This window comes from Ceratocystis lukuohia (genome assembly GCF_044167205.1).
Source record: "Ceratocystis lukuohia strain C4212 chromosome Unknown Supercontig4_pilon, whole genome shotgun sequence".
Lineage (NCBI taxonomy): Eukaryota > Fungi > Ascomycota > Sordariomycetes > Microascales > Ceratocystidaceae > Ceratocystis > Ceratocystis lukuohia.
Window position 1 is genome coordinate 742,878 of NW_027263523.1, and position 14,230 is coordinate 757,107.

The window sequence follows — 14,230 nt, forward strand, 5'->3', positions numbered from 1 at the left end:
CAATACAACATTGCACGAGTTGAGGTCGAGGGAAAGGAAGTTAAGGGTCGAGATCGTGGTCTTATAATAGGCACTGGTTTTGCCCATTGTGCTGTACATCAGTCCCCATGACCTTGGAGGCGATTGCAACAGTCCGGTAGCCACGGATCCCTGATGCAGCCAGATATCGTCACTTTCACCCTTCCCCTTCCCCTTCCCCCCCCCCCCCCTTTGTCCCTTTCTTTACCAAGAAAAATCCCCCAAAACACAGGCTGTGTTGGGTGCCAAACAGCGGGCGCAAAAAGACTAACACGTCAGGACGGCCAACAAACTAGAAACCAAAAGCGGCGCCCGGTGCTACCTACAAGTCCCACATGCCCCTCTCCAATCTAAACTTCGGGCATTCTTTTCGCGAGTTGCACATGCATGTGTGCTACTGGCTGTTTGGCGGTACTATGAGATGTGGCGCGCTATTGATGTGCGGTGTGTGTCTCCCTTCCATGCATATTCCTTCGTATACGCGCTACACTACAGTGTGACCATGTTTAAGTGATGACTACAATGCTGCGAGGTCATGCGAAAGTTGTAATATCAAGCACGTCTAGTAAAAGAAAAGCGCAACAGCAACCGAAAAATCGCATCCAGCTTTGGTCTAGCTGCAACACTGCCAAGCGAGAGCGGCCGAGTTGTATGCTGCACAAGAGTGCATCTTCAAGCACACGCACATTGCTAGCACACAATTACACAAGTACCATGTACCACTCAAGATACCCAATGTGCTACAGGATGTTCACATGCATGTAGTATGTATATGCATGCATACACAGAAATCCACCACGTCCTAGCCCACGGCTGGCCTTTTTTTTTTCTTTTTTTTCTTTTCTTTTCTTTTCTCCATCCCGTCTCTTGTTCGCCTTTCAGGCAGAGGGAGCGTGTCTTTTCCCTGTATACAGCCCATCCAAACCCAGGCTCAGCCCCCAAGGGTCAACGCCGGCTCTTCTTCATGTGGCAAGCATCAGGCTAGCAAAGCCAAATGCAGAGGCCATAAGGAGGACAAAGCAAAGGTCAGGCCAAAGACGACGAGAGAAAGGCGCAGAGGAGAAAGAAGGATAGGTCCGCAGGCAAAAGTGCAGAGGTGCAGCAGTCCCTGTTAAGGCATGTGTCCTTTGGTCTAGATTGCTGAGGCGTACCAAGGGTAAAGAGCAGAAAAATGTATAGAAAAATAATAATAAAAACAAAGAACGGTGACGCGAATGAGAAAAGAACTTTGAAGCAATAATAGTGTGTGATAAAGACCCAGCATGTTATTCTTAGGTCCTTGGATCGCTCAAGTGGGGGGTACTGGACTGGCATATGTAATTGGAGTCTGTCTTTGAAGGAATGCAACTTGTCTTGCCTTGCTACCAGCGGACGATGTGATTTATCGATGTATTGGTCGGTGTGTGTGCATGTACATTGTGTGCAATGCAATGCAACGTGCAGCGCTTTGCTGGCTCGATTCCCAAGCGTCGTTTCACGTCTGCAAAGATTAGGAGAGGAAGAAGGGAGAAAGAAGACGCACTCACGTGATTTCAAGCGCACACAGGGTTAGACCGCCTAAGAACAGCTCCATGTCGCATTGCTCTTTTTGCTCTTTCTCCTCCCTTACCTAGAGCCCACCTTGCGTGCATGCACATATGTGCAATGCAAGTATGCTGTGTACGCGGCCCCTGAAAACATTAGGGCTGCTTGCTTTCGCCTTTTTCTTCTTTGCTGTATCTTGTCTCCGCAGGCTGCACGGCTGGCGTCTAGACTTGCCCGTCAGAGATGCCACCAGCGCAGCCCGTCCGTGTTTTGTTATACATGTAAAACACGTCACATCACAGCATATGTAATCACACGCACACGCAGCACGTGTACCGAAATATCAAAGGGACAGAGTGAAATACAGAGAGCCGTTGGTAGCAAGAAATGCCAGCATTGAAAAAGAAAGAAAAAAAAATATATAACAGTAAAAAGAGGGGTGTGGGGGTAAAAAGTCTTCTAACCTGCCTGCTCGTTCTAACCCTAAGCTCAGACACTGTTTAACGAGCTTCTAACAGCGGGAGTCTGTTCCGGGTATTCCTGGCAGCAAACTTGACTCTTTTTTTCTTCCTTTCTTGTTTCTTCTTGCTCCCTTGGCTCCCGTCCCCTTCACACAGACCCATTTCTCTTTATATAGCATTGACTATTATTCCAACACCACACCCTTCGCTCATCTAAAAAACGAGAGTTCGAAACTTCAACCGCTATTTGTCATGGGAGGGGGAGACCTTGAGAAAGCAAAAAGTTGTTTGTTGATCCTGGAATGCAACACTTGACGGAGGATGGCTCCCCAAAGGTAGAGAGCGCGGAACATGTTCGTGGTTGGACCAGGCTGGGGGTTAGATTTGACGCTGGCCAGAGCCCTGTAGGTACCCGCAAAGGCCAGTGGACTTAGTGGCGTGTAGCAGCTAGAAAACTTCCCTGTTAGGGCAATTCAAGAACCCTCCCACTCATTCATTACCGGAGAGCCTGTTGCTCTCAGGCCCTCGAGAAGAAACATCCTGCAATCTCAGCCAGCACAATAAAAAAGAAACAAAAGAAAGTACCGTGCTGCCCGCTGGGCGTAGCGGTCGGCATCTTTGCTATGACGCCCGTACCAAGAAATTGGAGAGGGCGGCTTGTTGGGTGCCATCTATCGACCACATGTTTTTGGCGATAGTTTCTCTTGACAGGCAGGCCAATGGGGATTTAGGGAGTGAGGCTGCTGGCCCGCCTCCTCTTGGCTTTGCTACTAGAACATCTGGTAGAGCGAGAGCCCATTGTTGGCGGGATCTACTAGCAGGCTTTAGTGGGTTTTAGGCTTAGTGCTTAGCGGCCCACAGGCTTCTATGGGCGTCCCCTTTTTTTTTTTTTTTTTCTTCCTTCTTTTCTAGTGGGCTTCTTCGGCAGACAGCAGAAATACCGCGGAAAAGGGTGTGTTGACATGTGCATGTGAGGATGCGCGTTGGCTGGCCTGCTATTAAGATGAATGGTATATATGCACATACAGGCTAGGCTATTGCTCTTCATTTCGTCTCAATATGCCCCTCCCCCCCTTGGTGATAGGACACTCGCACAGCGTGCAGGCTGCTGGCGTTCGGGGCTAAGAATGGGAGTCCTTCTAGCCTGGACGTCTGTAAGCAACCCCTCTGATTGAGCCAATCTCACAGGGATGGGACCCGCTGTAAAACACTAGGAAATAAGGGCTTATGCGACCCTGGGAGGCTCAAGCATGACTGAAAGTGAGTTAAGCAAGGCCAGCAGGCCAGCAGGCCAGCAGGCCAAACAGCCCCTCCCTCCCCGCTCTTCTCTTCTCTTCTCCCTCCAGCCTCTGCGCATATGCAAGGGCAGCTTTTCTCTTCTCTTCTCTTTCTCTCTCCTCTTGTTGTCTCGCAAGTGGAAAATACACTTCCATATGTAGCCTGGGCAAGGAATAGCCGAGAGGCCGACACTGAGAAGGCCACTTTGGTGCACACCGTGATTTCTAATTCTCCAAGATTAACTCAAATTCCAAGCTTTTTCTCCGTGCTTGTGCTGCCTTTCCTTCCTTCATGTTCTTTCTTTGCATTATTCTTTTTGTTGTTCGTTCTGTTCTTTTTGTTCTTCTTTATTTCCTTTTTTCCTATTTAAAGCTCGGGATCTTGGGAGGGATGGGACTAGATAGCTTTTGAGCCTTTGAGCCTTTGAGCTGTTCATCCAATGAGTTGTCTATAGTATAGTAGCCGCCATCTTATATGGTCACTGCTTGAGGCTAACGAAGCCAGACTACAGATAGTATGTTGCAATACGAGCTGGAATATAACAATAAGATAGCGCTCGTGACAGCTACGCTAAAATAACGGTCAAGAATAAGAGAGTTCGGACTAGAACGGAGACAAAGACCAATAACAGCATGCAAATATACGCTAATTTTGGACTTAAGAAAAGCTCTCAAATATACCTGCGAGTCAATACTTGTTCGTCAAAAAGATACAGACTACACTTGGACTCGGGGCTTGGGCCTAGCAAATCAGCTGAACAGGAGAGGCACCAGCAAGGAAGCAGCGGTGAGTCGTCGGTCTGAATGGGAGGCCTATTAGGGAGTAGGGCTCTTTCTCTTCTCTAGTCTCATGCGCATATGAGGCAAGTTCCTCTCATTTTCCCTCTCTCCCCTCTTTCCACTCTAGCTTCAAATACTAGTCAACGTAAGCACTTGCCGACGTCATCTGTCTGCTTGGTTCCTCTTGTCTCCTTCCCATCTTGAGTGGTGTCCTCCACCCAAGTGCTATGTACAGGACATGCGCAGGCTAGCAGATTGTGTGTCCTGACACTGTACCTGCCTGTCTACCTGTCCACCTGTCCACCTGTCCGCCAGTCCACCTGCCTAGTGCCTCTCTGCCCCCCCGCCTGCTTTCTTCTGTCACTCACTGGACACACATGTCTGGCTACCATAGTGCCTAGATTTCTCGAGGACTTGCAACGGCTTACAAACTTGCTCTTCTTGGCTATCCTCATATAAAATAACGCGTACTCTCATTGCCTTCCTCCCCCTCGCCATATCTTGTGCCCTGCTCCTTGCTCGAGAATTGAAAAAAAAAAAAAAAAAGGAAAAATGCCCCGATGAACTCCCACGTACATATTCAGTGCTTCTTGCTTCTTCTCTCCTACTAAAAAGGAAACTCCCCTTTATTGGCCAAGGTCCCCTTCCTTCGGCCGAGATCTGGAAAGTGCCCCCTCTTAATCCATCACCCCACTCACATCCACCCCCATTTCCCCGTTCCTTCTACTCTCATTAAAAGGAACTGATATAGAAAGGCCCAGTATTCAGCTCTTAGAACAACCACTCTCGTACTACAGTAACTAATACTGGGTACGGCAATTTACATGGCAGGCAGGGCGCCTCGGTGCTGGCCATCTCTGTCGCCCAACAAAAGCTGGCGCTCTCATTTCTTGTGCTGCCTGCCTCTATATATATTTTTTTTTTTTTTCCTTTTTCCTTTTTCCTTTTTCCTTTTACTTTCTGTTCCGTTCGTCAAGAACTCTTCCTATTGACATCTGCACTCAGCGGGCTTCGGGTAGCTCGGGTTGATCAATAACCGAACCTAACAGCCGAATTTCCTTGTCTGGCTTGACCCAGCACGGTCTATCCTAGCCCGTAGGCAAACAAGGAGCAAACGAGCCCCAAGTCGTGTCTTGTCACTACCATCGTGGCTGTAACTAAACGCATGTATACAATTCTAAGCTAAGATTAATCCACAGACTTTATACGAATTAGTAGCTTGTCAAACACACCGTTCTTGTTCAAACTCGGTTGCTTGACAGTCGAAGAGGAATAAGATCATGTGTATACCCTGACCCGTACGACTAGTAAGTATTATTATATGTACACCCAACGACAAATGCTAGGCCAACCAGTGCGAGCGAGTAAAATAGCATCGGAAAGAAGAAATCAACGTCATGACATGTCTTGCTTGGGGAAAGGAGGAGAGGAAAAAAGCGGCGAGGGGCGGCAGACAGAACCCCGAGACTGGGACTGGGGCGGGATAAAACGAAAAGAAAACAACAGGCCGCACAAATAACGGGTCAAAGAAGCGAACAAGTGGGAGGAGGGAAGGGCAGAAGGGCAGAAGGGCAGAAGGGCAGAAGGGCAGAAGGGCAGAAGGGCAGAAGGGCAGAAGGGCAGAAGGGCAGCAGGGCAGACGGTCAGGAGAACAGGACATGTCGCTGATTAGACGGGCGAAGGAGCGGAGTGGTCTGGACTTAGCAGTAGATTGAGCCGATAAACTGATTCAGTAGACTAACTTGCATCAGTGGCTATCGATGCTGCCATTCGCCCAACTCCGGCTCGACCCTCTACTGAGTCCGTTTCTGGTGTTAGTAGTACTGCCGTTGAGACTACCCTGACTACCGCTAGTAGAGTCATTGCCATTGCCAAGTCTGGTATGGCCATTAGCATGGGTATGGCCATTGGGCGAACCCTCTTGGACAGAGTCGGGAACAATAGCTTCATGGGCAGCTATTAGGATGGGTTTGTTGTAAAAGTTCGTCCATCTGAATATTAAGGTTAGCAAGAATATGGCCAGTTAAGGTGGGGAAAAAGAGAGAGGAAGAAAAAAAAGGACTCACATCCTAACGACGCCATCATCGCCACACGACGCAATCATAGTGGGATCTCGAGGGTTGAAACACACCGAATTTGCGCGCTGGGTATGGCCCGACAGCCGCTCAATGAGAACACCCGTGCTGCGATGCCACACATAGATCATCTTGTCATCGCTACCACTCACAACATAGCCCTCATTTGCGCCACCAAAGTTGGTGCGGATGATGTATTCACTGGCTGTGTGGCCAACATACGTGCGCAGTAGCACGCCCGTCATGAGATCGACGCAATGCACTTCTCCAAGCTGACTGTTGATGAGAAGCTGGTCGGGATGTGAGCCGGTGGCGATTGAAAGGGGCGTGAATGATAGCTGGTAGCTGTTGACTAGTAGCGTTGACTCGCGGTTGTACACATAAATGTGCTTGTAGTTGTTTAAAGCGACAATATGGCGGCCATCGGCCGAGAGGCACATGTCCTGTACACGATGTCCCTTGTCCCATTCAGAAATAATGTCACCCGCAGAATTGAATGTCACAAGGGGCTTATCCTTATCTAACGAGCTGATGACAAAACTCTGGCCATCAGGCGCCCACACACAGCTACTGATTTCTGCGGAAAGAGAGAGGAGCTTGCGAATCGTGTTTCCAGTGGTTGCATCAAGTAGTTTGGCCGTCTTGTCAACCGAGCATGTGACCAGTTTTGTGTCGTTTGGACTCCAGGAGATATTTTCAATTCCTGTTTCGTGCAGCACAAGATTTTGAACGACCCTAAAGTCCGTGGTATCCCAGATAACCAGCCGGCCCGTTTTGCCACAGGCCGCCAGCTGTGTGCCGGAGTTGTTGAATTTGACCTGCCAGACCTCATCACAGGACAAATCTTCAAGTTCAAGAGCAATCTGGTTGGGAAATCGGTCTTGAGAGCATTCATGGTCTTCGAGCAATGAGGGTGTTTCTGTGTCGGTGTGATACATGCATGAGGCTGTCTGGGTCTTGACGAGGTTTGAGAAGAGCGTGGCAAGTCGCTGCTCGGGAAGCATTACGCTGGGGGATATAGACAGGGAAATGCTGGCCAAAAGCTTTTGGCGTGCTTCTTCGACGGTATCGGGCAAGTCGCCCTTTTGCTTTAGAGACTCTGGCGATGAGCACATGAGCAAGCTGGCGAGAAAATTAAGCCGGGACTCGTCGCTTCTCTTGACTAGAGGCGTGAGATCAGTGCGGAGGGCTAGCAGAGCAAGGCCGGTGTTTCCTGACTCGAGCAGCTCGAAGAATTTTTGCTGGCGGATTTGAAATATGAGAGAGTCTTTGTCAGCGTCATGCTTGAGTATGAGGTTGTTCGACTCTCTGTTGGCTGGCGATTCATGGGTAGACGCGCGGACAATCAAATTCTCTGCTTCGGGCCACGAGCCCTGGAGAATATAGGCTCGTAGGTCGCTGACGGTTGGGGTCTCGAGACAATAGCCACTTTCAGCAGCTAGATCGTTTGCGATTTTCTCGTGGCCCATGTCGCCCAAGGCCTGAATCAATATGCGGGTAACCTCTTCACGGTCATGGCCGCAGTATTTGCCTTTGGGAGCTGTAGGAGGTGTTGATGACGGAGTAGAGGAACCGTTGATGATGTTTGCAATCTTGAGACTATTTCTCGAGTCGCCATTCTTGAGAGAGTCTTGGAAGCTGAAGGAATGGCCGGTTGATCTTGAGCTTGAGGCTCCGGAGTCATCGTGGGGGGACATGGCAGACACGGGGGCGGATGTCAGCTTGTGGCGTTTCGACGGGCGTTCGGTCTCGGCGTCTGGCACAGGTACAGGGACGACTTGGTTGGAGGAGGGATCGGCGCTAGCCTGAACGTCGATGTCGACGCTGTTGCGTTGGCGTCGCCCAAGCACCTGCGCGTTGGGAGCGGGCTGAGGGGTTGGAATGGTGACGATTTACTGGCCGTCAGCCTCAAGGCTGCCCAGCGGCTTGATAGAAAGAGGATTAAGGGTTGGTTGGCCGGTTGTGGGTCTCGGGTCAATATTGGTAGAGAGGAAGGGGAAGGGAGAGATGCGAAACTAGAAGCGGCGATTGCGTGTAGCTGAATGGCGGTTTAAAAGCGATGATCAAGCAGGGAGGGGCGATGACGTTTCGTAGTGCTGGTTTAACGTGTGATGTGATGGTGGAATGAATGGGTAATTCCGGCTGCACAATAATACTAAGGGACGTTGTGACGGTGGCGATAGATGATCAAGCACTGAAGAGGTTTAGATTCAATATTTACTGTAAATGTAAGAAATAAAAAGAGTCGGAGTTGGAGTTGCTGGCTGGGCAGAAGTCCGAAAGAAAAGGGGACGCCTGCGGCTGCTAAGGCTTGGCCGGATTTGTAGTGAGAACAGAAGCGGACGACGGCGGGAGGCAGCTAGAGAGGGACAGCAAGGCAAAGAGCGACAGAGAGTCAGAGAGTCAGAGTCAGAGAGTCAGAGAAGGACAGGCAGCTAGACTCGGGGGAAATGGGCGTAGAGGAGAAAAAACTAAGGAAGACGGGGGCAATCACACTGGCTGTTTGCGTGAAGCCTCTTTTGACGGACGATGAAGAAGTTGGTGGAGAGATCAGGACTTGAAGTGGAGAGGCGATGAAAAAGAGCAGAAGATGGCGGCTTGAGATGAGTGCTTTTGGGGGGGGGGGGGGGGGCGATGTTTAGGCCTGTTAGGGTCTCTAGGACGCTGTAACCAGCTATCTAGGCCTCCTAATTTAGCAGGCATTAGAAGAATAGCGTGGTAGCCTTAGTGGTCTTAGGCGCTGTGACCCTAAAAGCAGAGGGCTAAGACCATAGCTCGACAGCATCAATCGCTGCTGCAGCCATGCTAAACGATGACGGCTGGGAGAAACCAAGCGAGGGACAGCCGGAGACTTGCATGTCTGGTGCAGTCCGGCCTATTCTGCTATGTCTGGCTGTGTCTGACTAGAAGGGAGGGGATAGGGTGGAAGAGTTATTGGATGTGATGTAGCAGGCGGCTGTCCATTCGTTTGATAGCGACAATGACTATTGTCTTCTTATTAGGGCTTCTGCGTGACTTGGCCTTTTGAGAGCAAACTACGTACATATATCAGAATGCAGATAATGGCCTAGCTTGGTGCAAGGCAACAAGACAGCTTGCTGGCTGGTTAGGTTAGGCCGGCCCATTAGCCTAAAACTTGCGGTAACGCACTACCCACTGCTACGCGTGCTATGCTTGATAAGCAAGACCCTAAGCAGGGTTTCACCCACCTGAAGGACTAGTCTAAGTCAAGCACAAGTGCTACTAAGCAGTAAATATGTCCCAGGACCTCAAAACTACTGACCCTGAGATAGAAGGCCAGACAGTCGTGTTGTTTTCACAAGAACTTGTAAAAAAAAAGGTAAATTTCACGTACAGACAGGAAAAATCATCAGCTTCTCTTGCGCTGCTCCAAAAAATTTGCGCAGCCTCTTCTTTTCTGCAGCTCTCTCTCCCCGTCCTCTCTATTTATGCCGCAGAAATCGAAGCCTAAAGGCACAGACACACCGAGCAACTGTCTGTCCCCCTTGTTACAGCGCTGCCTTGTCCCAGCTTGTCTTGTCCCTCTCCCATTCCACCACTTCGCCAGATTTCCCCTCCATCAGACCAGCCAGCCTTGACCACGACCGCCTATTCGAGATTACACGCTAAACATAAACTAAACACTAACAAATCTGCTGCCGACACTTCAAGGCCGCAATTCCCCCATCGAAGCCACGTTACCTCGTCACCACCCACAATTCGCATCGCCAGCTTTGTTTTTTCTCCTCGACCGCCCATCTTCCAGCTCCCGCTTTATACCTTCTCAATAGTCCGCCATGAGCTCCCTTTCCTCGGGCGGTATCTCAGATCCCGCCCTGATCCAGTGAGCAGCCATCTCTTCTCCTCCACGGCCTAATGGCTGCTAGGGATACCGACAAAAAGACAGCATGGCATTGTCCATCTCGTCTCTGTGCTACTACCATTGCTGTTCGCTACTAACTCTGTGATCCTCTCCCCTAGGCTGGTCAACAAGCTGCAGGATGTGTTTGCTACTGTTGGCGTCAACAACCCCATTGATCTACCACAGATTTCTGTCGTTGGCAGTCAGTCTAGCGGCAAGAGCTCCGTTCTGGAAAATATCGTTGGCCGCGATTTGTACGTCTCCTTTCCTTATCTCTCTCCTCCCTCATGTTCTTAACTCCAATCTGTATGCAATCCGCAATACTAACTATCCGCTTCTCCCACCCCTTTCTGCTCCATACAGCCTACCCAGAGGCTCCGGTATCGTCACCAGAAGACCACTGGTGCTCCAGCTCATCAACCGCCCTTCTGGCACCAACAACTCGGCCGATGACATCTCTACTGATGGCGATAAGGCTGCCAATGCCGATGAGTGGGGCGAGTTTCTGCATCTTCCCGGCCAGAAAATCTACGACTTCAACAAAATCCGCGACGAAATTACCCGTGAAACTGATGCCAAGGTCGGCCGCAATGCCGGAATTTCTCCTGCCCCCATCAACCTGCGCATCTACTCTCCAAATGTCCTCACCCTAACACTGGTTGACTTGCCCGGTCTGACCAAGGTGCCCGTCGGCGACCAGCCGCACGACATTGAGCGCCAGATCCGCGAAATGGTGCTCAAGTACATTGGCAAGTCCAATGCCATTATCCTGGCTGTTACTGCTGCCAATCAGGATCTGGCCAACTCAGATGGTCTCAAGATGGCGCGTGAGGTTGACCCCGAGGGTCAGCGCACCATCGGTGTGCTCACCAAGGTCGATCTGATGGAAGAAGGTAGTGATGTCGTCGATATTCTGGCCGGCCGCATCATCCCCCTGCGCCTGGGGTACGTGCCCGTTGTCAACCGTGGCCAGCGCGACATTGACAACAAGAAGCCGATTCAGGCCGCCTTGGAAAACGAAAAGAACTTCTTCGAGAACCACAAGGCCTACCGCAACAAGAGCCCATACTGCGGTACTCCGTACCTTGCCCGCAAACTAAACCTTATCCTCATGATGCACATCAAGCAGACGCTGCCCGAGATCAAGGCCCGCATTTCTTCTTCTCTACAGAAATACACATCGGAGCTCGAGAGCCTGGGCCCCTCTATGCTGGGAAATAGCGCCAACATCGTCCTAAATGTCATCACTGAGTTTACCAACGAGTGGCGGACAGTCTTGGACGGAAATAACACCGAGCTGTCCAGCTCTGAGCTTTCCGGCGGTGCCCGTATCAGCTTTGTTTTCCATGAGCTGTACTCAAATGGCGTCAAGGCTGTCGACCCTTTCGACGTGGTCAAGGACGCCGACATCCGCACTATCCTGTACAACTCTTCGGGTTCGTCGCCTGCGCTTTTCGTCGGCACCGCTGCTTTTGAGCTGATTGTCAAGCAGCAGATCAAGAGACTGGAAGATTCCAGTCTAAGGTGTGTGTCGCTAGTATACGACGAGCTTGTGCGCATCTTGACGCAGCTTCTAAACAAGCAGCTCTACCGCCGCTACCCCGGCCTTAAAGAGAAGATGCACGGAGTCGTCATCTCCTTCTTTAAGAAGGCTATGGAGCCCACCAACAAGCTTGTCAAGGATCTTGTAGCCATGGAAGCCTGCTATATCAACACCGCCCACCCTGATTTCCTAAATGGCCACAGAGCCATGGCCATTGTAAACGAGCGCCATAACCCGTCCAAGCCTGTGGCTGTTGACCCCAAGACCGGCAAGCCTCTACCCAATCAGGTGCCTGTCCGCACTGGTAGCCCTAGCGTCGATCTAGAGAGCAACACCGGATTCTTTGGTAGTTTCTTTTCGAGCAAGAACAAGAAGAAAGCTGCTGCCATGGAGGCTCCTCCCCCGATGCTCAAGGCCTCAGGTACTCTGTCTGACCGTGAGAACATTGAGGTTGAGGTTATCAGTAAGTCTTGATGTTACCTGAGTAGTGACATGGGAGGGATGCGAGGCTAACTATCATAAAATTTACACAGAGTTGTTGATTGCTTCATACTTCAACATTGTCAAGCGCACCATGATTGACATGGTACCCAAGGCTATTATGCTGAACCTCGTCGGGTACGTGAGAACACTATATTCCTTTGTCTTTGTCCCGTTTGCGTTTCGCTTTTTTATCTGCACCCCCACATTTGGGCCAACTGCTAACGCCAACAACTAGATTCACCAAGGACGAGATGCAACGTGAACTGCTTGAGAACATGTACCGCACCGACACTCTGGACGAGCTTCTCAAGGAGAGCGACTTCACTATCCGGCGGCGGAAGGAGTGCCAGCAAATGGTTGAGTCTCTGGGCCGGGCCAGCGAGATTGTTAGCCAAGTGCAGTAGATGGCAGAGCGGAAGGAGGGAGTCCTGTTTGGATGATTTTTTTTGGGGTCTTTCTTTTCAGCCATACCCTGCTTTATATTGAGGTTTCGCGAGGTGTCTTTGCATCCTTTTCTACTTTTTTCCGTCAAGTCGAAGGAGAAAAAGAAATTTCTATTATAGTGATAGAGACGATGATGAATGTATGTCGTATTGCTGTTGAAGCTTATGTAGTCTTAGATGAACTGCCGTTAAATGATATGCACAATATCGGTTTCCATGAGATCTCCCCCCTAGCATCTCTTACTTGCTTCCGGAACTCTTGTTTAAATGAGACGACTCATCACCGTAGCCGCCAATCTCAGCGCTGCCAAAACCGTATGTTTTTCCCTCGGGCCCGATATCGACTTCATTGCGCGGCCCTCTCTTTTCCAGGTCTTCCTTCAACCACCCGAGTACCAACTGGCCTAGCGTGCTATTTCCCGACGCCGTGTGCTCGCTACTAACCATCTTCAAGAATTCACTACTCTCGCCCATCTGTTTGACACCGCCCATGTCCATGTGTACTAGATGTGTGGGCCAGCCTGCTAGGTTATCTAGGATATGTGTAGCGTACACAATTGTGCACTGGCGCGATTGCGTCTCCTCGGCCAGCCATGTGAGGAAGTTGGCGCGCGAGAGTATGTCCAAATCAACAGTGATCTCATCGAGCAGGAGGATCTTCCATGGCCGCACTAGGCCCATGGCTAGCTGCACGCGGCGACGCTCGCCGTCTGACACGGCGTGAAGTCGCCAGCGCGTATCAATGTCTAGCACACGCACCAGCTCGTCACGACGCTCTGGGTATGCGTTACCACCCACTGAGCTTAGCAATTCGTCCACGCCGATATCTGTCCGTACAATCGGGTTCAGTACCCATTCGAGCCCTAGGTATGTCACCCCCTCTAAGCTGTCCTTGAAGGGGTCTAGCCCGCAGATCGATATAGTGTTGGCTGGAGCCAGCCGCTTACCAGCAAGAAGCCGCAATAGTGTCGTCTTGCCAGCTCCGTTGGCACCGACTAGGAGTGTGCGGCTACCGGCAGGGAGGGAGAAAGTAAGATCCCGGACTCCGGACCGGTAGTCTGGAAAGGTATAAGACAGACCATTGACGGCGACAGTGGGGGGATTCTGGCTTGGCATAGTTGATGAAGTGTTTGAATTGTTGTTGAGGGAGTTGTTTAGACCAGCACTGTCATAGATTGTGAGAAGTCAACTTTGCTGAGTTGTTTTAGATGGGGGGGGGGGGGGGGAGGGTGAGCAAAGATAAAAGAGCTAATAGAACTAAAATTACTGGCAATTTCAGATATATAATAATAGATATAAGTTGGGCAAAGAAAGGCAAAGAAAGAAGCCTAGAAAGTCAGATTGTATCCTAAGAAAATGTATTTCTTAGCACCCAACTTGGCGTTGTAATTCTCTTACCGAAGATAAAATACCGGTCAGGCCTCGGTGTGAGACTGATCTCACCGAAAATCCACTTTACGCCAGAAATCGCGTCTTCACAACGGCAGCTTCCCTTGCAGCGCGTTTGGCAAGAAGCAAACAACACAGGTTCTTGCAGTTTGTCCACTCCGACTCTGTCTTTTTTTTGGTGTTCCTGTCCAAGTATTCTTCGCTATATTCAATATCTCCTTGCCAGATTTATACGCCACTTGTTCTCTTTATATTTGCTGCTCCTACAATGGTAACTCTCGATCAAGTGACCAGCAGCCTTTTGAGCGCCCCCTCGTATGTTGAACGCTGAACGCTGTCCATCCACACATCCTATTGCCGACTCCCTACGACTAA

The 14,230-nt window shown here is 50.3% G+C and overlaps 3 protein-coding genes across 3 annotated transcripts; 1 reads left to right on the forward strand and 2 right to left on the reverse strand.

Annotated features, from left to right (window-relative positions):
- Positions 1-5,728: 5,728 nt before the first annotated feature.
- Positions 5,729-7,832, reverse strand: HOO65_040196 (putative WD repeat-containing protein; the record flags this gene model as incomplete). Its single annotated transcript, XM_071002671.1, has 4 exons — positions 5,729-5,754; positions 5,803-5,853; positions 5,909-6,051; positions 6,127-7,832. 4 exons carry the CDS (start codon positions 7,830-7,832, stop codon positions 5,729-5,731), a joined length of 1,926 nt encoding a protein of 641 aa, XP_070859039.1.
- Positions 7,833-9,932: 2,100 nt separating this feature from the next.
- HOO65_040197 (Vacuolar protein sorting-associated protein 1) lies at positions 9,933-12,427 on the forward strand (the record flags this gene model as incomplete). The annotated part of the gene is made up of 5 exons (XM_071002607.1): positions 9,933-9,979; positions 10,117-10,251; positions 10,361-12,003; positions 12,074-12,158; positions 12,259-12,427. The coding sequence occupies 5 exons, from the start codon at positions 9,933-9,935 to the stop codon at positions 12,425-12,427; spliced, it is 2,079 nt and encodes a 692-aa protein (XP_070859040.1).
- A 279-nt stretch (positions 12,428-12,706) lies between these two features.
- HOO65_040198 (putative ABC transporter ATP-binding protein C20G4.01) lies at positions 12,707-13,582 on the reverse strand (the record flags this gene model as incomplete). Its single annotated transcript, XM_071000598.1, has 1 exon — positions 12,707-13,582. One exon carries the CDS (start codon positions 13,580-13,582, stop codon positions 12,707-12,709), a length of 876 nt encoding a protein of 291 aa, XP_070859041.1.
- Between the last annotated feature and the right edge of the window lie 648 nt (positions 13,583-14,230).